Here is a 22,218-nt window from a genome sequence, read left to right as displayed (position 1 = left end):
ACACTTATTAAAAAAAGTAACTGAATGCACAGTGTGAAACCAGCCACATTTCTTAAAGGGGAACTATCAGCAAGTAAGACAAATCTAACCTGCTGGGAGCCCCCCATAGCACTGAGGATGCTGAGAAGGAAGTATGTGTGTTACCTTCCTTCTCGGCACTGTTAGTTGGGGTAAACTCTGCTCCGTAGCACCATTAGGAGCACTGCCGCATCATCTGGCCATTGATTATCATTAGAAGAAGCAGGTCTGGTGACGCGGCAGTGCTCACAAGGGTCCTCCGGAGTGCAATTTACCTCGACTAACAGTGCAGAACCGGTGCCGAGGAGGAAGGCACATACCTTCCTTCTCAACGTCCCCGGAGCTATAGGGGCCTATCAGCAGGTTAGATTCTGGGACATTTTTGCTTTATAAATCTCCCTCCACATTCATCTGGCGTTCCTACGATTTTGCCAACTCTGACCAAACGTGTTGTGCCCTGTGTGAATTCTGTTTTTCTGGATCTGATGTCTCCAGTTTATTGCTGTGATTATACTAATTTACTCAATATGCCTGAAAAGTAATTAGTGAAAAGCAAAGGAGGAATGTAAGGAGTAGCGCGGTGCCAAGCACAACAAAAACAAAATTACATGTCGCGTATGTAAACAATCCGAATACCCAGGAGATGTTATGACACATTGTAGCAGCTTAGAAAAGTCAACCTCACATAACTTACCATACTTTACAAGGAAGTCGTGCTCAGGAAGACTGGAAGCTATGATTATTGAGTCTTAAGCTGGGGCCATATGGGGAAGAGAACCGCGGTCAAGATGGCGTCTCTTGATAGCTGTGCCATGTTTGAGAGGATTCTTGCATGTACAGCTCCAAGTAAAACCCTCCTACAGCTTCTCCGTAGGATTTGAATACATTCTTTGACTTGGCCATGCAAGAACCCTCCATGTTTTTCAGCTATTCCTTGGTGGACTCATAGGGGGGCATTTATTAAGTCCGGCGATTTTTACGCCGGACTTATAAATGCCCCCGCAGCTCCGGCGCTACGGGGATTTATGTAGAGGCGGACTGCCTCTACATAAATCCCGTGCGCGCCGGTGCGCACCGCCGAAAACCTACGCCAGCTGAGGACTGGAGTAGGTTTTCGGCGTACATTTGGGCGGAACGGATGGTAAATCGCGCGGACTTTGAGTCCGCGCCCTCCGTTCCGTCCGCTACACGCCCCCTTTCCGCCCCCCTGGCGTACTCGGCGGAAAGTGCCGATTTGCGAATATTTTATTCACAGATCGGCCATTTGCGTATAAAAAAATACGCAAATCGGCACTTTCCGCCGAAAATCATCCGTTCGCCGGATGATACATGTGGCCCATAGTGTATTTAGTGTATAATATTACAAGTTATGGGCATTAGATTTCTGGTGAGACGTTGATCCAGGGATTATTCTGATTGTCATTGGAGTCAGGAAGGAATTTTCTCGATGTGATGGGGCAATTGTCGTCTACCTCATTGGGGTTTTTGCCTTCTTCTGGATCTACACAGTAGGCTTTCTCTAAGTTGAACCTCATGGTCTCTTGTCTTCTTTCAACCTTACTATGTTACTATGTTAACATGGGACTATACCCCGAGGGTCATGGTAAGAAGAATGAAGGTGGAGTGGATTCTTTGATGGAGAGCTGATCCAGCCCTGACACAGCAAAGTGGCTCCAAACTATAACATATTCACCACCAGTGCTGGAATCGGGTTCTTTGGGTTCACTTTGGTTAAACCAAATATGTCATCTGACACTTTGGTCATACATTACTAACATTGCCTTCGGTATCCAGAAGATCCTAGGTAAATTTTAGTCTTTTTGGAAAGCAATAGTTTTCTCCTGGTACTTCCCATGTAGATGTAATGTTACATCCTCTTTCTAAGAAGACTTGTGCCTTCTGACACCAGTTGTCATGAAATTTATTTTGGTAAATTACTGGGGTTCTGGGGTTCTTAAAAACTTCTTTAAGTGCATTGACTTCTGCTTTCAGGCTGGAAGTCTGTTCTGGGGAAGTTTGCTGCTGTATGACAGCTCCACTCTCTGCAAATTGAAATGGTCAATGGACAACTATCTGACATAGAATGTTGCTAGTGGAGACTTTGGCACAGTCCAAGTGAATAATTCCTTACTGTATAGGCCTCCACATGTTGTGGTGTAGATACTTAAGAAGACGTTACTTACTGTTAAGTATGACACAATTGCAGAGCATATGAAGAAAATGATGATGACGTGTAATTCCCTCTTCTGATAAGACCATTCTGCCTCTTTGAGCAGAAACAGAATTTTAGAGTTGATTGTCCTCTCTGGAGACAGTCTTGGTTGGGCAAAACCTCCTAAAAGACCACACAGTGCCAAAATCTCCATAACCAACCCAGCTTAATACGGTTGAACTTTAGAAACTGGAACTGGACACAGATTCTCTGGAAAAGATTCAATTACGTAGAATTATTCAGCCCTCTGGGGGGAGAGAGCTTAACTTTAGCTAAAGCGACTCAGTACCCACAATCTGCCCCCCCCCCCAAACCACTTGTACCTTCGGATAGCTGCTTTTAATCCAAGATCTGTCCTGGGGTCCGTTCGGCAGGTGATGCAGTTATTGTCCTAAAAACAACTTTTAAACTTGCAGCCCTGTGCACAACGGTCGGGGCTTAGAGTATATGAGCCCTAACTTTGCCCCACCCCTCCGTCCCTACTCCCCACCCTCTTCATCATTAGGAATGCCAATGGAACATTTTCTCCTGTCTGAACACTGTACAGGTGCCTTTGTGGGTACAGAGTCGCTTTAAGGGTATAAACCCACACACCATATAAGCAGCGTATTTACTGCTGCGATACGCAGCAAACACGCAGCAAACACGCAGCAGATTAGATATAAATAACTGAACACAGCATCAAATCTGTACCAACAAATCTGCTGCGTATTTGCTGCGTATTTGTTGCGTGTCTGCTGTGTATACGGTGTGTGGGTTTGTACCCTAAAGTAACCTGGAAAAAAAGTTTAACCAGGGAGATTCCACCTTTAGAACATTCTTCTAGCAGAAGCTGGTCGGAGGGAAGATCATGTGACCAACGTTCCATGCATTCTTTACACATGTAGCTCACAAGTGGTGGTGGAAAAGAGATATATTGACCCTTGTGCATCCTTAATGACTTGATATATGTAGAGATGGTAGAGTAACAGACAAAATGTTAAACTTATGATACCCAACCCAACAACCCACTATAGCAGCTGGGACACTGCAATAAAACTTTCTCTGACAGTCCCATAAACAGTGAATGGAGCAATGGTTCACACTGCTTCAGATACCTTAGGACCACTGTTCTTAAGATCATTGGGAGTCTGAGCGATATTGCATGTATACCTTCTCCCGTGGATACGTTATAAATGTTTGTAAGACAATCCCTTTACGATAGTCAAAAATATAGTTGTGCACTTACTATATTTACAGACGGGTGTTCATTTTTCCTTAATAAATTATTGGAAGGCTAGTTTACCTTGATAGGCTGTTTGTGATAAATTTTCACAGTCATATGACTGCGTGTGCGAAAATCTTCCACTTTGAGATTGCTAAGATTTAATAGAGGAAGATAAATACATTCATTTTGAGACTTCACATGTGCGGTATTTGCAAATCAATATTGTCAGATGGAGCTGTATTCACGGCCCCAGCTCCACCACTGTCATTGAAAAAGCAATAAATTATAGAGGACATATGTTACTTTTCCACAGCAAGGTCATTGTGCACATAACGTCATGCCATAATGACTAAATGGTGCTGTAGACAGGCGAAGTGAGCATGACTAATAAGGCAAATAGTATCAAGGATAAACATCAAACGGGAAGAACATCTTTATCTTCTTCTTTTATCATTGCATTTCATTGGAGTTGTTTATCAATTTGTCATAGGCTCCCATAGATGTCAGTGGGAGCTGCGTAAATCAATATGCAGGGTGTGCCCCCTTGTAGTCGCTGCAGGCAACACAAAAATTTAGAATTTATCTGATGAGACAGCCCCTGTCAAAGCGCTCCCTATGGTGATCAGCTCATCTCCCTCACTAGTCCCGCACCAAGCACCCGCGGCAGACAAGTGACTCTACCAACAGCCAGCTAATCATTATGCCTGCCGGAGAAATACAGTATTGGATGGTGGCCATTCAGAGTAATTGCCATCCTTATAATACAGGCTTGAGTCAGACAGAATGGGAGCTGCCCATAGAGATGAGGTCTTGTTTCTGGCTCATAGAGTGGGGTCCAGAGGGCATATGGTCAGGGGTGGTCTTAAAGAGACAGCCCCTTTAACTCTATACCTACATGATGTGAAGCAGAGGATATCTAACCAATATAAAGAGATGTTATGAAATTAAAGGGGTTGTCCAGCGATAGAAAAATATGTCCACTTTATTCCAGAGATTCCAGAGACAGCACCGCTCTTGTCTACAGTTTGGGTGCAGGTTTTTAAACTCAGTTCCATTGAAGTTAATGGAGCTTAATTGCTAACCGCACCTGAACTGGAGACAAGAGCCTGCTGTCTCTGAAAGACAGTGGCCATGTGTAGCCACTGGAGTCGTGGATCCGCTATACCACCACTAGCGAAGCCGCACCAGGTAGTGGAGACTAAGGGGCCGCTGGTCTTCACCAGTGCCCACCGCAAGGCAGGATGGACACCCAGGTTGCTACCCCTGGTTTGGCTTGCTAGCGGTGGTGCAGCTGGAGACAGGTAGGCAAGCAGGCTGGAACACAGCAGTACTCATGGATGAAACTAAGACAGCAGTCACAGGAAGGAACCACAGGTAGCTGGAACCAGGAATGGCAGGAACCACAGGCAAGAATCATGGGAGAACTGGGACCACACACTTATGGGAAGCATGCAAAGGCTTTATGGAATGTCAGGACAGGTTCAGCTTTATAGGGGAGGTGATTAAGTGCACATTTAATTAGGGACATACTGTCCCTTTAAATTTGAGACTCCATAGGAGGTGGGGCCGAGCGTGGCAGCCTGAGACACAGAGCTGGGTGAGACAGGGGCCAGGGCTGGTGAGGTTTCCCAGAGAGCTGAAGAGGTGGCGGAGCCCCTACACGTGGGCTCCGGCATCCGCTGAGCAGAGCCAGCGGGGACAGTGGAAGCGACAATGGCTTGGGACACAAACCGCCGCCATGGCCGTGACACTATGTTTTCTTATGCTGGATGAACCCTTTAAACATTACAACACGTTAAAGGACAACACCAGTGTTTTGTGTCTTTTGCTTAATTAACACACATTACAAAGTTATGTCACTTTTTAATGTATGTTAATAAGCTACCTGGCCCCATTTTCCCCCTCTCCCACTCCCTGATTTAGGTGTGAATGGGAATGGTGCTGGAATGCTGCAATGCAATGCTGATAGAAGAGAAGCCATAGGGAAACCAGTGTGGGTTGTGTGATAACTATAAGCTTTAAAGGGTAAAACTGGACAGCAGATAGTAGGAGATTGGCTGCCCTGTGGAATGGTAAGTGGCCTGCTTAATCCAGACCTGTAGGCTAGTGGAGTAATAGAGTCAAGAGGCTCAAGGAGATCTTCTTAGAAAGCCAAGTGAGTCAAGGTGGCCATACACTATTAATAACTGTCTTTCTAATTTTCGCTATCTGTCCCAACCTCCCCACACACATCAACATTCGACAAGCTCGATGTGTTCTCTATGGGGAGTAAAGGGGTACAGAACAATAGACTCAGACAGTTAAAATCCAACATGACTGACCCATCTGTCCATCAGCGTCAGGAGCCTGCCATACACTTTAGAAAGTCAACCAAATCCACTTTTGTCTACAGTATATGACCCCTTAGAGTAAGAGAATGACTGGAGGTTCTATGAATCACATGGACTGGGTATAAGCAGTGGGACAAACCCAAGAGAGACCTTAAAGGAAAACTTGGTTTGGAGGAGAAACCCTCCCCCTGCACACAGTGAAGGTATAACTGGCATGCTGTGACCTGTAAGGTGCATATGACCTGTGCTGTGACCTGTAAGGTGCATATAAAGGGTTAACCCAAAATAATAAGCGCCCCAAGCAGTGAGAAGCATCAGCAACGTCACGACCCAAGATGGCACCACAGACCAGACCGGGTCGTGACAAAACAAGAATCTTATAGAGTACAGCACTTCCGGCGGCCATAGCATTGAAAAAAAGTACAGAAAGGCAGCTGATTTGGCTATTACTACATATTAACATGTTATATAACTTTAGGTTTGGGGGGTGATTTTCAATGGACTTCTTTAAGTTTCTTGTGCAATATATATATAAAGGGATCCTGATAAGCACTCCTTATAACAATGCATGCTTTTCTCCTGTTGTAAATTGTTGGACTCCTTATATTTTTCTTCCACAAATCTCTTGTCAGCACCTAAAATCTACAATATATTCCAAACAGGATCTACGGGTTTTACTTGGCACCGAAACATTTAATTATGAACAAATGTTAAAAGTCAAACAAAAACTGCTCCATATTTCTATAACAAGTCATTGACAAGTAGGATGGCAGGGTGACAAGCTACAGATTCAGCATCTGCTGACATTGTGCGGCCATTACAGATACAATTCAGAAATCAGCATTTAAGTGCAATCCGTTTTCTTCCTGGTGGTTTAGTTTCTGTCGTCTATAATCATTCTGTCATTCTGGCAAAAGAAATCAGCTTTCCAAGCTTTTACTTTCTAGTTTTTAGATTGTGGACTTATACAGGGCAACCCCTCATCTACCTTGGACCATTACCATGTTTCCCCAGAAATAAGACTTCTTCCTAAAATAAGACACCAGTCCCCAAGTACTCTACCAATTATCCTAAAGTAAGGCCTCCCCCGAAAGTAAGGCTGTCCACCACCACTTGCCATCACGGCTCAATACGTCGATCAATCACATGACTGCCTTCTCTGTGATCTCAAATGAGCGGGACTTCCTGCATTTAATCTCTTTTGTAAAACCAGACTAAAAAGATGCCTTCAGGAGACTGGACCTGGATACAAGTAAGTATAGCTTTGTTAGGCTGGGTTCACGCTGCGTTTTTGCAATCTTTTCAACGTATCCGTTTTTAATTGATTACTTTTGTATCCGTTTAAGAAAAACGCATCTGTTTCGATGCATTTTTTTTAAATAATGGAAGTCAAGGAAAAACGGATCCAAACGGATAACACACAATTGCATCCGTTTTTGCATCCGTTTTTTCCATAAAACATATAAGTGAAACGAATTGCAAAAACACAGTGTGAAACCAGCCTTATAAAGCATGATAAAAAAAATGTAAACTGCAAACATGCTTTATTTCAGGTTCATTCTAAAGAGATTTTCCCAGCCAGTTGGATTCCTATTGATCTTAGAGTCACTGTTGTATTTTATTTTATTTTAATAAACTTTGTAATTGGGTTAAGTAGGCAAATATGCCATTATCTGCATTCAAAAAGACTTTCCCCAGGTCCCCCCTCCCCTCCTATCTCTTACTCACTGCAAATTATCAGGAAATTGTGCCTGGTTGCATCAGACGTGCCCTGTCTGTTCTATGGAGGGGGGAGGGGGAGGGAGAAGGGAGATTAGTCGGCAGCAGAGAACAAAGGATTACACAGCGGGAGCTGAATGAAAGCTGTATTCAGAGGTCAGAGAGGTCAGTGCTGACTTCAGAGGAGATAGCCAGTAAGATAGCTGTAAATTAACTCTTTGTTGTCCTGTTTTGGTGCCTCATCTCCCTCCACCCCTCCCCTCACCATAGAAAACCATAAAGACAAAGGGGAGAGCTTCAAACTGCTTTTTCATGATAAAAATGCATTTTTCGGCTAATAAACCCAATTACAAAGTTTCTTATATGTGCCTGTATAATTGATTTCTGAAAAAAAATTAAACGACAGTGACACTTTAAGAACTGGAGTGTCTCTTGTCCCTCTCCCCCCCTTCCCCAGTTAGATGCAGCGGTAGGAGTAATGTTCTGCTGCTCTATTCAGCTATAGGAGCCTGGCAAAGATAATGGAGTACAGTGCTTGATATCAGTGGGAGTTGAGCATTTCTACCTCAGTACAGCAGTACTAACTTCATAAAGCAGCACTCTGGGGGGGGGGGGGCAACAAAATGTTTTTTCAAATCAACTAGCCCAAAAAAGTTATGAATTACTTTTTTTTAAATTAAGCCTTCCAGTAATTATCAGCTGCTGTATGTCCTGCAGGAAGTGGTGTATTATTTCCAGTCTGACACAGTGCTCTCTGCTGCCACCTCTGTCCATGTCAGGAACTGTTCAGACCAGGAGCAAGTGCCCGTAAAAAAACGTTCCTGCTCTGTGTCAGACTGGAAAAAATACAACTCTTGAGGACTCTTGCAGGACATACAACAGCTGATAAGTGCTAGAAGGCTTTCTTTTCTCCCATAGATGTTATTTACAAACCTATATAATGTTCTGTCACCTGTTGATTTCATTTTTTTCTTCACTGGAGTTCCCCTTTAAGTATCCAATTAGGCACAAAGATACAGAGGTGTGAGTATTGAACACAAAAAATTTGTACAAAAGCAACAGGTATATGGAGACCAAAGTAATAAATAAGAGACCAAAGGCAGTGTCTTAAATGTCCAGATATAGCGGCAAATCCCTTCACGTACACATATGACCTCAAGAGAGGCTCCATGCACTGTCTATGGTATTGCTGGAGATAGCCAGAGATGTCCAATAGGTAAAAAATGGAGTGCCGAAAGGGGGGCACAAGATCAGTGGGGATTCCAGCACTTGGATCCCCTTAAGCATACAGTAGGGAGACAACTTCTGTATAGTCAATGATAAAAATTCAAGACGCCCCCTAGTTGCAACAACCAGTAGGTACTTGCCATAGGATTAGGCCCTGCCATAAGATCAGATCTCATCTAAGCCATTCCAATATTAACATAAAATAGAGAATTTGCATATAAAGCAGCTCTCTATTATAAGAAAGCACGTCCTGCACGTCCCCTGTTATTTCATCTGCTATTTATTTAGTCCTCCGTTCGCCATGACTGGGTTTAATCCAGGCAGATCTGGGCTGGCAATAAATAAGGTCTTGCTTGTGCCAGTGGCTTGTCATGCCCAGACAGCCAGCATTCTATCACACTGGTCTGCTTAGACCGAATCCACATTGTAATTCTGTTCAGGCCTGCAGTTACTAGGGTGGTTACTAGGACAGACGGATAGAACATATTGATAGTCGCAATCTATGACAGCTTAGCCGGACACAGTTGTTTTTACCTGTAATTTAAGGGAGATTGTCAGAGGGCACAGACACCGCAGTAATGTAATCCGCCTGTGTTCTACCCTCCGATACAAGCTCCATCTGTATACACTGCCCTATTGTAATATGTACTATATAGTGGCCTGTATTAGTGTACTTGTCATTGATCAGTTGGGGTCTCTCTGCTGTAACTCAGTAGAATGAGCAGGGAGCTTGCTCCTCTTTCCTCTATTAGAACACACTTTTGGACAAGCCAAGCATGCATGTCTATAGAGCAGGGGTAGGGAACCTTGGCTGTCCAGTCATGATGGGAGTTGTAGTTTTGATACAGCTGGAGGGCCAAGGTTCCCTACCCCTGCTATGGAGGGACTGGGAGAGATAGCTGAGGTGGCAGGTATATAATGTTTTTGGCCAGCTTAAAGTGTATCTGCAATCCTCTCCTTGACTTTTCTGACCAATTACAGCACAGCACATACTCCTCTCTGCAATAGGTAAAGAAAGGGAGAGAAGGGATATTGTGGTGTCCCACTGCGGGTGTTGCTATCCTTACACCCCTTTGTAAAAGTCTGTACGTGTTTGTGGTCTTGTTGTAACTGTAGTATTGCCAAAGATGACCACTAGATGTCGCTGTATAGTATAACCAAGAATCAGAAGTTGCACAGCTGAAGTATCTCAAGGGTTATTTGTGTGTGTATGTACCAGATTCTGTTATCCAGTAGGATCACTCCTTTCTTCTATCCTATTCTCTCTCTCTGTCTCTCTTCTCTATTACACCCTTTCCACCCAACTACAGTGCACTTTGCACGCACGCTGGACGGGAAGAGGAGGAGTTCACAAGTAATGTGGGTTCTTATTCAGTACTCTGCAGGGGTAGGACGCAGATCACTCAGATTTGACAACTTTCTTTCTTGAAGCACCACATAAGTTGTGTGATGCACTGTTAAACCCTTTAGAAGAGGACTAGCCTAAAGATAACCTCAACCCACGCCGAGGATTAGGAGTGACTACAGTGCAGAACAGTCTCCGCCAAAGAGCTAGGAACTGATCCGGGTGGAGCAAAGTTACGTAAAGTCGATGAACTCCATCTCGCAGCGCGGGCAGTAACCATGTAAGCTATGAGGTCATATGTGAAACAAAACCTCTATACTCATAGCAACTTTGACTAAAGATAGTTGAAAATCCCAATTTTTTGCATTATAAAGTCCAGGAGGTTATAATATGTAGTAGTTCTCTTTCGGGTATAATATCATATATAGACACACACAACGCTAAATTATTAGATTGAACTTGGTAGATGCATTAATGCAGCCTCCATTTTTGCACAGTATACAATGATGTGGCCATTAGGAAGGTATATACATCTGTTTAGAAGCAGCACAAGAGATCCAACCTGTTTCTGAACATCTCGGAATCATAAAGATCGGGCAGAAAGCGTGAAATTTCAGCTAGTCAGCGCTATGTAACATCCATAAACTTGTAACTATCGTGCAGAGAGCAAACTACAGCAATACGCTTCTATCATACCATCCTTTCAGGATTTTACAGCATGTTGTATAGAAAGAAATAACATTTTAATACCCAAATCCTGTATTACATTAAATAAGGGTTCTGTGACATAGCAGGCACCATGGGTAGAGACTGAGACTAATACAATGTATTCGTCCTATCACAATTCACCCCTTAGGAGAACCTATATCTGGGTGACAAATAAAATGGGCGGTAACTACTGACACCAACACATACTATTCTGTAAAATTATTTTATATATATATATATATATATAAATATATATATTATTCAGAGTGTGAGTGATGACCCCTACAAGCATGGTAGCAGTCTGTTACTATCTTTACATGGAGAGAATATGGGTGCACCATTAGAGCACCATTGAAAGTACATACAGGAGCAGGGACTCCTGTCAAAGAAAGGAGTCCCTGCTCCTGTACAGTAAACAGCAATGCTCTTTGCATCACCACTCACTTAGTACATTTACTATGTGCCCGACCCAGCAAGTGTTAGTGTAAGTGAGTGGCAACACAATGTATTCCTCACAATTTAACACATACAAGAGCAGGGGCACATTTCTTTGACCGGAATCCCTGCTCCTGTGAGTACTTTCAATAGCAACCTGCACCAACAGACTAATGTATCTTGGGAAAAATGTAGCATCCTACCAACTGCTTGAGTGACAGCTAAATCTGCATGTTGGAACGGAGCTTTTACAGGATTATATAGTCACTCTAGTTTTATCAAATAGATAAACAGTATAAACGAATATAAGAAACTTTGTAATATATCTTATTAGACAAAAATGCTTCCCTCTTCTGGTATGAAACATCTTCCTTATCCTCCCATCCTGATAATCTGTCATCCACTCTCAGTATACTGGTTACAGTGGTTATAAACTTGGAATCTGATTACAATTCTATAGAGGGGGAGGAGGGAGATAGGAGGGGGAGTGCCTGGGAACACACACACTCTCTGAAGAACAGATATCTGCTGAAAATGCCATATAAGATATATAATGATCATATATAGTGCTGCTCCTCATGTACACAAACAGGACAGCTTATCCTGGAGAGACCCTTGAAACCACAGGTACACTTTAGAATCTATATAAGTGTGTGTGAACAGAGTTCTATATAGATGTGCAGAGATCACATTTGGCATTCTGGATTCTGGGAAAGCTGAGTGACAACCCTGGAGGGAGCTGTAATGACACTTATATTAATTGTCACCCAGAAGAGGATGATTCCAGGGCTTCTAAGTACATTGTCCTTCATCAGGAGAACGGTTTATATACTGTATGTTCGTGTAGGATTTGCCCCGAGTGCTGTGTTAGTATACGGCCTTAACATGTACAGCAGAATGCAGTTTTGACCTTGCTCGGCCTTGAAGAAATACATTACTTCTCCTCGTCAATCAGATTTCAACTTTGCATTAAAATGAAACCTCCTGTACATCTAATCATTAATGTATGCATCCCCGAAGAATAAAAAATAGTATCATGTGGCTCCGAGGTAAAACCGCAAATGTGCGCTCCTGAATTTTCCAGTAAACTGAGAATAAAAAATGTGATAGGAAACAGGAACAGGAGGTTGCATCAACCAGAAGTAGCTGCTCTATAGTGTATGATGCAAGGGCTGTGCTGGATCCGGAGCTTTGTCTCCAGGGCAGGGGAGACCTGAGACCTGGGGCTGGGGGTGTCCCTCAAATAAATATCATTTACTTTTCGAATATTTAAGAAATGCTCTTGTGTCTAGATGATGTTGGGACTGAGCTAGTGAGCATGTGCGACCTCTGGCACTGGGCCTATTAGATGGACATCCTGAGAAGGAATAAAAAGAACACTAGAGGGCGCAAGTACAAGTATAAAAGCATTTAAAAAAATGGTTCCAAATGACAGGTGTCATGTTTTACCATAATTATATATCATTATGGGACAACTTCTTTAACCCTCTAATCCTGTTACACATATCACAAGGAAAATTGTTATATCGTTTGAATTTAAACCATAATCGTCCTGTGTAATTGCAGGCAATGATTGGGAAATCATTAGTGTGTTGTTGATCTTTGATTTAGGGTCCTTTTACACAGAAAGATTATCTGACAGAGATTTGAAGCCAAAGCCAGGAATAGATTTGAAAAGAGGAGAAATCTAAGGCTTTCCTTTATGACCTGATCTCTGTTTATAGTCTGTTTCTGGCTTTGGCTTCAAATCTCTGTCAGATAATCTGTCAGATAATGGACCCTTACATCTGAAGCTAAAATCATCGTAAATCGTTTACTAATCGTTTGCTGTAATTCCACATTTGTTCACTAATCGTTCAGTGTAATTGCACATTGTTCCTTCTTTTGCTTGGATCAGATGGAGTAAATGATCATAGTAACAATGGTTGTAAGGACTCACTCTCTATTTTACATCATTACAACTTTAAAGGGGTAGTTCACCCTCCAAAAATTATCAGCTGCTGTATGTCCTGCAGGAAGTGATGTATTCTTTTCAGTTTGACACCGTGCTCTCTGCTGCCACCTCTGTCCGTGTTAGGAACTGTCCAGAGCAGGAGAGGTTTTGTATGGGGATTTGCTGCTGCTCTGGACAGTTCCTGACATGGACAGAGGTGGCAGCAGAGAGCACTGTGTCAGACTGAAAAGAATATGCCACTTCCTGCAGGACATACAGCAGCTGATAAATACTGGAAGACTTGCGATTTTTTTAATAGAAGTAAACTACAAATCTCTGGCACTTGCTGGGACCAGTTGATTTTAAAGATTTTTTTTGTGATAACCCCTTTAAGGAGCCCCCCCCCCCCCCCCCCCTCATAGGTGTAATTCCCTGACTCATATCACAGAGTTTACAGTCAACATCACTATCTAGTTTCACCAATTATTATTCCTGCTGACATTGCCGAAAAGTAATTAAGACCAAACAGACGACAGGGAGAGATAAGACATCGGCAAAGATGGTAGATAGGATATTAATAACCAATCACATCTACATCCTCCTGCCCCCCCTTGAAGTGTGAGCTCTTGAATCCCATTGGTGGACGTTGCTTATAATTACGCTGGTTTTGTAACTCCTTGTGTATGTATGTTGGGAAAAACAGGAGATCCTTACTCCAGGTGATGGCGATGACCACGGAGGGCCAGGCATCAGGTAGAGCCCACTTTTTTGTATCAATTTTTGGACAGTTGTTATCCCCTCTACCACCATGGGAACATACACCTTAAAGTGTACCTGTCTCCCCCTGTCTTCACAGAGAGGGGAGGGATGTATGGAGAGGAGGAACAAAACAGGACAACAAAGAGTTAATTTACAGCTATATTACTGGGCTATCTCCTCTGAAGTCCTCTGAAGTCAGCACTCTAAAAACCGGCTTTTACACAGCTCCCTCTGTGTAATCCTTTGTTCTCTGCTCTTTGCTGCCGACTAATCTCCCCCCTCCCCTCTCCATAGGTTAGACAGGGCCCAACTGATGTAAACTAGTCGCGATTTCCTGATAATAAGCAGTTATTGAGAGAGAGGAGAGAGGTGGGGGGGGGGGGGGGCTGGGGAAAGTCTTTTTGAATGCAGATAATGGCATATTTGCCTAATAAACCCAACAACAAAGTTTCTTAAAATCATCTGTACTATTGATTTCTGCAAAAAATAAAAATAAAATACGACAGCGACACTTTAAGAAGGATCATGCATGTTAAAGAGGTTATTCAGGATTGGAAAACATAGCTGCTTTCTTTCAGAAACAGCGCCACTCTTGTCCCCAGTTTGTGTGTGGTATTGCAGCTCAGTTCCATTGAAGGGAATAGAGCCCAGTTGTACTACCACACCTGGACCTTCTATTCTTCCTACAGAGACGTCTGGCTGAAGCTTTCTCTAGCCTGCATGTGTATAGGAACTACATGTTACGTCTATTGAAGCATTACTCCTGGTGTACACACCGACACAGGGAGGCTTCTCGCTCGGCATTACGTGTTGTCAGATACTAACAATTGCTGTCTAAGTTATTTTGTGGTGACTGAAGTAAAGGCGAGGCTTGTGAAGTCGTCATTCTGAACATTTTAGTACTTCGTACAGTCCAGCTAAATTCACAAGTGTATATGTAGCAGGGAGACATTTTTCACTTAAAGGGGTACTCCGGTGAAAATAGTTTTCTTTCAAATCAGCTGGTTTCAGAAAGTTATATAGATGTCTAATTTACTTCTATTTTAAAATCTCAAGTTTTCCCATACTTATCAGCTTCTGTATGTCCTGCAGGAAGTGTATTCTTTCTAGTCTGACACAGCGCTCTCTGCTGCCACCTCTGTCCATGTCAGGAATGTCCAGAACAGGCGAGGTTTTCTATAGGGATTTGCTATAACTCTCAACAGTTCCTGACATGGACGGAGGTGGCAGCAGAGAGCACTGTGTCAGACTGGAAAGAGTTCCCCACTTATTGCAGTACATACAGCAGCTGATAAGTACTGGAAGACTGGAGATATGCTCGAGTCGTGCTCTTGGCTAGGTGGCTTATCCCTCTAATGTAAATTGGGCATTAGAAATCCAACATGCCTGATCCTTCTCTCCCCTGACACCATCTGTCAGAGAAGTTGAGGGTCAGTGGGTCAGTGGTGGTGGTGGTTCTCCTGGTGGTGGATGGGTAAGGAGCGGAATCCCTGACATGTTGCTGACTACAAAGCGGTTGACCGGTGACCACATATGGAGCTGTATACGGGTCATGTCGCCTCCTTTAGCACAGAGCGTTCTTACCCAACTCCACACAACTGAAGCGTCAGCTATTTCTGGCCATGTTGGTTATTGCTGGAGGTGATTAAGTAAGAATAGGAATCTGTGATTTCACAACAAAGGAAGAAACTGTACAACTCATTTCCTTATAGTAACAGTAGCAAAGGTTGTCTTACTCCTTGTGGTTGGTCCAGAAATACACAGAAATGTGATGGCCCTCAGCGTTTTTTTTTTTTGGTTTTTTTTGCTTAAAACCTAAATTTACCTAAATTTAGACAAGTTGGAGGCAACAGCTATAAAGAATGATGTATATACTGGCTGTCTCTATGTGTTCTGTGTGACCCCTGAGATATGGTCATGGATGTGCAGTACTTGCTCTATACCAGGGATGGGAAACCTGCGGCCCTCCAGCTGCTGCAAAACTACAATTACCATCATGCCCGGACAGCCGAGGCTAAGGCCCCCTTTCACAAGTTCAAGAAATTACCCGGATTTCTTATCAGGAAATCTAGGTAAATCTCTGGCCCATGGGGGTTTTATTGGGCAGGGATTTTTCCTGAAGGGTGTCTGTGCAGGAAAATAATTTGAGGATATATAGGACATGTCCTATATTTGTCTGGAACAGAACCCTATGGGGGCATCCAGAATTATGGACGCGTCTGGATGCACATCTAGAATCTGTCTGAAATTCTAGATCCATTTCAAGGTAGCCCCGGCTGGCGCAGGCACTGGGTGCTGGCTCTGACCTTTTAGCTCTATGCACTCCTAATCTAGAGTGCATACAGTTAATAGCAGGGTGGTGATTGACGGGGTGGCGCCATTTGATTTCTGACCCTGTCAATCACTCTTGTGTCTGGAGGCAGCATTATAGCTCTGGCCACAAGAGGTCGCTACTTCCCACCAGTGTTGAGGCGCATGAGTGTTGTCACCCATGCGTACACGCAGAGCATAGGAGAAGTCGGAGGAGGACACCGCTGCAGCCTGCAGCAGGGTAGTATGATTTTTTTTCCTTTTTCTCCTTTTTTACGGCCAGGAAACACTGATGTTTTCCTGAAGTCTCCTGAAAGGATTCAGGACTAGTGAAAAAGGTCACGGACGTGTGAAGGAGACTGAAAGCTTTGGCTATCCAAAGCTTTGGCTATCGTTAAATCATTCGTATCTAAACGATAATCGTTCAGTTGAAATGCAGTTAACGATTAACGATCGAATGAGAAATCGTTGATCGCTTTATAAGACCTGGACCTATTTTTATTGTTGCTCATTCGCAAAACGTTCGCAAATCGTTCACATTAAGTAAGACGTCGTTAGGTCGTTCGCAGTAGATACGAACGCAATAGCGAAGAATTAGCGAAGAAAAAACGATCGCAAATACGATCATAAGTAACGATTATCGTTCCATGGAAATGAGTGAACGTTTTCAGGTCTTTGGCAATATCGGTCGTTTGAGATCGTTAATCGTTAACGGTTATGCGAACGATAATCGTCCGGTGGAATAGGGCCCTTACTCTCCAGCCCCTCACTCACTAATGTTAGACATCATGCAGAATATAAATGTGCTCTGAAGGAAAGTCAGGATGTCACACATTTCTATCACACACAATATACAATACTCACCGCCCGCCCCCCCCCCCAGCAGCTTTTCCTTTTTTCACCTTCCCCTTATCCACTTTCACTTCACGCCACAAGACTTTAATGGTTATCCTCCATGTGCACAATCTATCTAATACTAAGGGAGGACACATATCAAGTACAGCTAACAAAGGGGCTTTGTTCTCGGTGCTGACGTCTTAGGTTATATAACGGCCACATATCTGACATTGCTCTGCACTGGGGTATTAAAAGATGTTGTTCTCTGCTAAATATCATTCAGCTACCCTTAAAAAAGCAAAAAATTGGGAGAAAAAAATATTTTTGTTTGTGTTTATCATAATTTTTTTCCGCATGTGGCGACCAATGACTACACAGTGTTGCCGCAACATAAATAAATAGCTTCAGGGAACAATTTTGAGCATCATTTTGATTGAAGTTGATTTTTTTTTTAGCTAATTTTGACTAAAATAGATATGCTGATACATGTAGGATACATATACATATACAGATACATATAAGATACATATACATGTGCTGATACATATACAGTCTGTATATGTATATGTATCCTATATGTATCAGCACATGTATATGTATCTTATATGTATCAGAACATGTATACAGTATGTATCTTATATGTATCTGTATAATACAGATACATATAAGATACATACTGTGTACATGTTCTAAAACATATAGGATACATATACATATAAGATATATATACATATAACATATATATACATGTGCTGATACATATAGGGTACATATACATGTGCTGATACATATAAGATACTTATACCGATACATATAAGATACAGATACATATGCCGATACATATAAATATGCAGATACATATAAGATACATATACATATACCGATACATATAAGATATATAGATATATAAATACACATCTTTGTATGTATATTTTGCATGGTTTTTGAGACAAAAGGAGGATATCCTGTAACTTAAATACATGAAAAAGAAAAACTGTGGTAATTTTTGGATTCAGATGACAAAATCTTGTTAAAAACAAGCGTCACATCTAACTCATTGAAAATTGAGTCCCCCAATGCAGTTCAACAAAGCATTAAATACATAGTACAAAATCCACAGCATAAAATCCACAGAAAAATTCATAGTAGCCATGCTGCCGGGTTGCAGGGTACATGACAATAATATATACCTACCTGTCCCTCCGCTCCCGTAGCCCAATCTGTGCCACTATCAGTGTTTTCATAACATCCGATGAAATTGTGTTCCCATAGGAAATGGCCTCTTAGCATACAGCGGTCATTTCTGGTGGTAGCCGGCGGCCTTGGAACTGTCGGTGGCAGGGCAGCAGGACAGGTAGGTATACATTACTGACATATCCCCCGCAGCCCCAGCACCATGACTAAGTATGAATTTTTCCCAGACAAGTCCACACCATAAAAGCCACAGCATAAAATCTGCAGCACAAAATCCACAGCATAAAGTCCACAGCATAAAGTCCACACCATAAAGTCACCAGTCACACAGGTGGGTTGCAGATATTCCTCTATCTGCCCTATCCTTTCACATAATTGGAATTTATTTTCTATCTTAGAAATTTCTGCAACAAATCCGCCACATGTGAACGCCACCTTAGGCCAGGGTTACACAGTGATTCTGGCCATAACGTGGAATGCACGGCCAAAAATTGCGGTGTGGCACTGCACTAATCGTGCTACACCACAGCTCAGGCAAGCGAATGGGGTCACATTGCAACCCACAGACGGCCATGACCCAATAGTAACATGATATCCATGTTGGATGTGTTTCTGGTCAGTGTTGGGTTGTGGTGGTGGGTTACTTGGAGAACCTGTGGCCCCCAGATGATACCAGACACAAATGGCTCTGCTCACATGTGCACTTTGGAGATCTGTTGGGGCCTCCAGTAACTTCAATGGTAATAATAGCCACAGCCTTCAGGGCTATTTTCGCTAGAACACTTTAGAATCAATCAGTCGGAATCAATTGGAAAATGAATCCATGAATCACGGCGGACTCCTAGCGTGCACGCAGCCGTATAGAGTCCAAACAAATGGTGTTATTTCTATACAACCTGACTCGGTTTTTCTTCTTTCTCGTTTTCTGCATCTAATCCTCTGTTCCTCACCTATGACATTGGATGAATGAGCGCTTCACTTGTCAATTACTCATCGGGGGAGGAAACAAGATGAGGGGCCCCCGCTAAACCAAGCTGACACTTTACTAAAGAAAAGTTTCTATTGTTGGCAACATATTATTTACAACAGCAGGACGTGGCCTAATTTCTGCAGAACAACCACAGGGTATAGAAAGCGCATAGAGTACACAGGCCAATGGCTGCACAGAGCACAGGCCCGGATAATCCCATGCCGCTCACCTTCTCCCAGCCGCTGCCGCACAGCCTCTCACTCAGCCACAGGCCAATGAAGCCCTGATCCTAGCCTTTGTGTACTGAAAAGATTTAATAAAATACATAAGAGGTTGTCACTTATCGTGCGTTCCAGATGCAATTTCTGGAAATGACATGTATCTGCCGCATGCTGCAATGTCTGGATGCTTTTCTAGTTTTCTCTAATGAATGCCTATACATGTGAGTGCTGGCATTGGGATTACAGACTGCGCACATATACACCATACTATATGTGGAGAGATATCTGTGTATATGCAGCTATATAGTCACTGTCGTATTTTTTTTTTTGCAAAAATCAATAGTCCAGACGATTTGAAGAAACTTTGTAATTGGGTTTATTAGCCAAATCTGCCATTATCTCCATGTAAAAAGCCTTTTCCCAGGTCCCCCCCCTCCTTCCTCTTTTTCATCCACTCTGAAAAATCTGAAAATTGTGACTTGTTGCAGGAGACGTCCCCTGTCTGCTCTAGGGAGAGGGGAGGGGGGAGGAGGAAGGAGGGAGTTAGCCGGCAGCAGAAAGCAGATAACAGAGGATTACAGGCACGGAGCTGGGTGACAGCTGTAATCCGAGCTCAGACAGGTCACTGGTGATGGTCAGAACAGATAACGGGTGAGGGATTTGTAGATTAACTCTTTGTTGTCCTGTTTTGGTCTTTTCTTTAGCTCTCTCCATAGGAGAACAATGAAGACAGGGGGAGAGCTTCAAACTGCTTTTTCATGATAAAAATGCATTTTTCGGATAATAAACCCAATTACAAAGTTTCTTAAAATCGCCTGGACTATTGATTTCTGCAAAAAAAAAATTCACGACAGTGACACTTTAAAGGGGAACTCCAGACCAAAAAAATAAGTGAAATCATATGGTGTCAGAACGTTATACAGTTCTGTAAATTAGTTCTATTAAAAAAATCTCCAGTCTTCCAGTACTTATCAGCTGCTGTATGTATGTATCAGGTGCTGAAGTGTATTTTTTCCAGTCTTTCCCAGTCTGACACATGCTGCCACCTCTGTCCATGTCAGGAACTGTCCAGAGCAGGAGAGGTTTTCTTTGGGGATTTGCTCCTGCTCCGGACAGTTCCTGACATAAACAGAGGTGGCAGCAGGGAGCACTGTGTCAGATAGGAAAGAATACACCACTTCCTGTAGGACATACAGCAGCTGATAAGTACTGGATACTTGAGATTTTTCAATAGAAGTGAATTACAAATCCATATAACTTTCTGCCACCAGTTAATTTGTAAACTTTTTTTTTCTCTGGAGTATCCCATTAAAACTACAAGATAGTAGATGGTAATCCGCACCTCTATCTTATGTATGAGTATAGGCAGTAGAACACAGGAGAGACGGCCCTGGATCCCTGGGAGATTGTCTGGGTAGGTTTGCATCTGTCCTGATAACCTGATCAGCATTACACATCTACCCACATGGCAGTAAGAATATTACTGACCTGTATGTACCACTCGGGTTGTTATACGTAACCAAATTATTTGTTATACTATTATCTGTGATGCTTTTATGTGTGAATAGTCTGTCATTCTTACAGCCATGAAGAAGGGTCTGAAACGCGTTGCTTAAATAAAAGTGATGGTTTTATATATGGAGCTGGAGAATCTTTTGTCATAATGGTAAAACCACCTGCGAAATATTGTGCAAGTCTCCTCTATAACCTATCAAGACTTGGTTTTGTACATTGTTTAGATAGGTAGCTAGGTGGTACGTGTCACAGTAACATCCATAGAAATGGCAGGTCCTGAGGTTTCCCGGATGGACTTTCCCCATAATATTGCCCCCCCCCCCCCCCCCCCCCCCCCGTTGGCTTGTCTTTTCCTCCCTATAGTGCGTCCTGATGCCATCTCTTGTCCAGGTAAGTGATGCACATGCTCCTATTCATAGGATGTAAAAGAGACACGATCAGACCTAGAAGTGCATTGCTTTAAAGGGGAACTCCAGGTAGAGGTTTAAAAAAAATTAAACTTCTGCAGAAGCATATAGCATTGCTTACCTATCTATCCCAGTTTTTTCTGTATTGTGTTTCTGTACTTACTGGTTGAGCAGTTCCCAGAATGCAGTACTGGTTCCAGAATGCAATGCTTTCCCTCAGCTGTTCATCACAGTCCACAGCCATAGTCCTGGCAGCAGCTGCTTCTGGCCGGTCAGAGATGGTGGATCACTCAGGGGATTGGGGGATCCAGCCAAGCCTCCTGTAACAAGCTGATCATAATGTGTCCTGTTTCTTGTATTTTCAGCTGTAATCTATGGAGAAACACGAGTGCTGTTTTCTTACAGCTCCCCCACAGGGCAAATGAGGCATTACACAGTGTCCATTCTGATCAATGGGTTGTCTTTGTAGTGTAGGACAGGTCAGGTCCTCCAGTCAGAGGGACGCTCTTAGTAACCCCTGTACCAAGGGATGAGGATTCAGATCAGGGAACCCCCTTCTATATACCACTAATAGGATATATAAAATAGGTTGTATGAACTGTACAATTCCTTTAACTGTGTGGGGGGGGGGGGGACATAAAATGAACCAAGAGAGAAGTGACATTGTGATATTTGGATAGTTTTGCTACGATGTGACAGGTAAATATTGAGTCAGCCATTAGTCTGTGCGTTATGGATCACAGCACGCTGGAGATTTGTCTTTGTTTGCTTTCCCAGTAATCTTAGATTGAGGATAAAGTGGCGGCAGAATAGCGCTCTAATCTCCGAGAACCTACTAGAAGCGCTGCTAAGAGAATAGATGGATGTTAGG

The 22,218-nt window shown here is 42.9% G+C and overlaps 1 protein-coding gene across 4 annotated transcripts in view; it reads left to right on the top strand.

The window, feature by feature from the left end:
• Positions 1–22,218, top strand: part of OXR1 (oxidation resistance 1) — a 334,109-nt gene that overhangs the window by 221,487 nt on the left and 90,404 nt on the right. The window contains exon 1 of one of the 4 annotated variants that reach the window (XM_069957205.1): positions 13,834–13,887. The exons of the other annotated variants lie outside the window; for them this stretch is intronic. Within the exon in view, the coding sequence (XP_069813306.1) occupies positions 13,857–13,887 (31 nt within the window). The 5' untranslated portion in view covers positions 13,834–13,856. Of the gene's footprint in view, positions 1–13,833; positions 13,888–22,218 lie in introns of those variants that run through there. 4 annotated transcript variants of the gene reach the window in all.

This window comes from Dendropsophus ebraccatus, chromosome 2 (genome assembly GCF_027789765.1).
Source record: "Dendropsophus ebraccatus isolate aDenEbr1 chromosome 2, aDenEbr1.pat, whole genome shotgun sequence".
NCBI classification, from domain to species: Eukaryota; Metazoa; Chordata; class Amphibia; order Anura; family Hylidae; genus Dendropsophus; species Dendropsophus ebraccatus.
The sequence above is the reverse complement of the archived record's forward strand: the minus strand, read 5'-3'. Positions and strand labels throughout refer to the sequence as shown.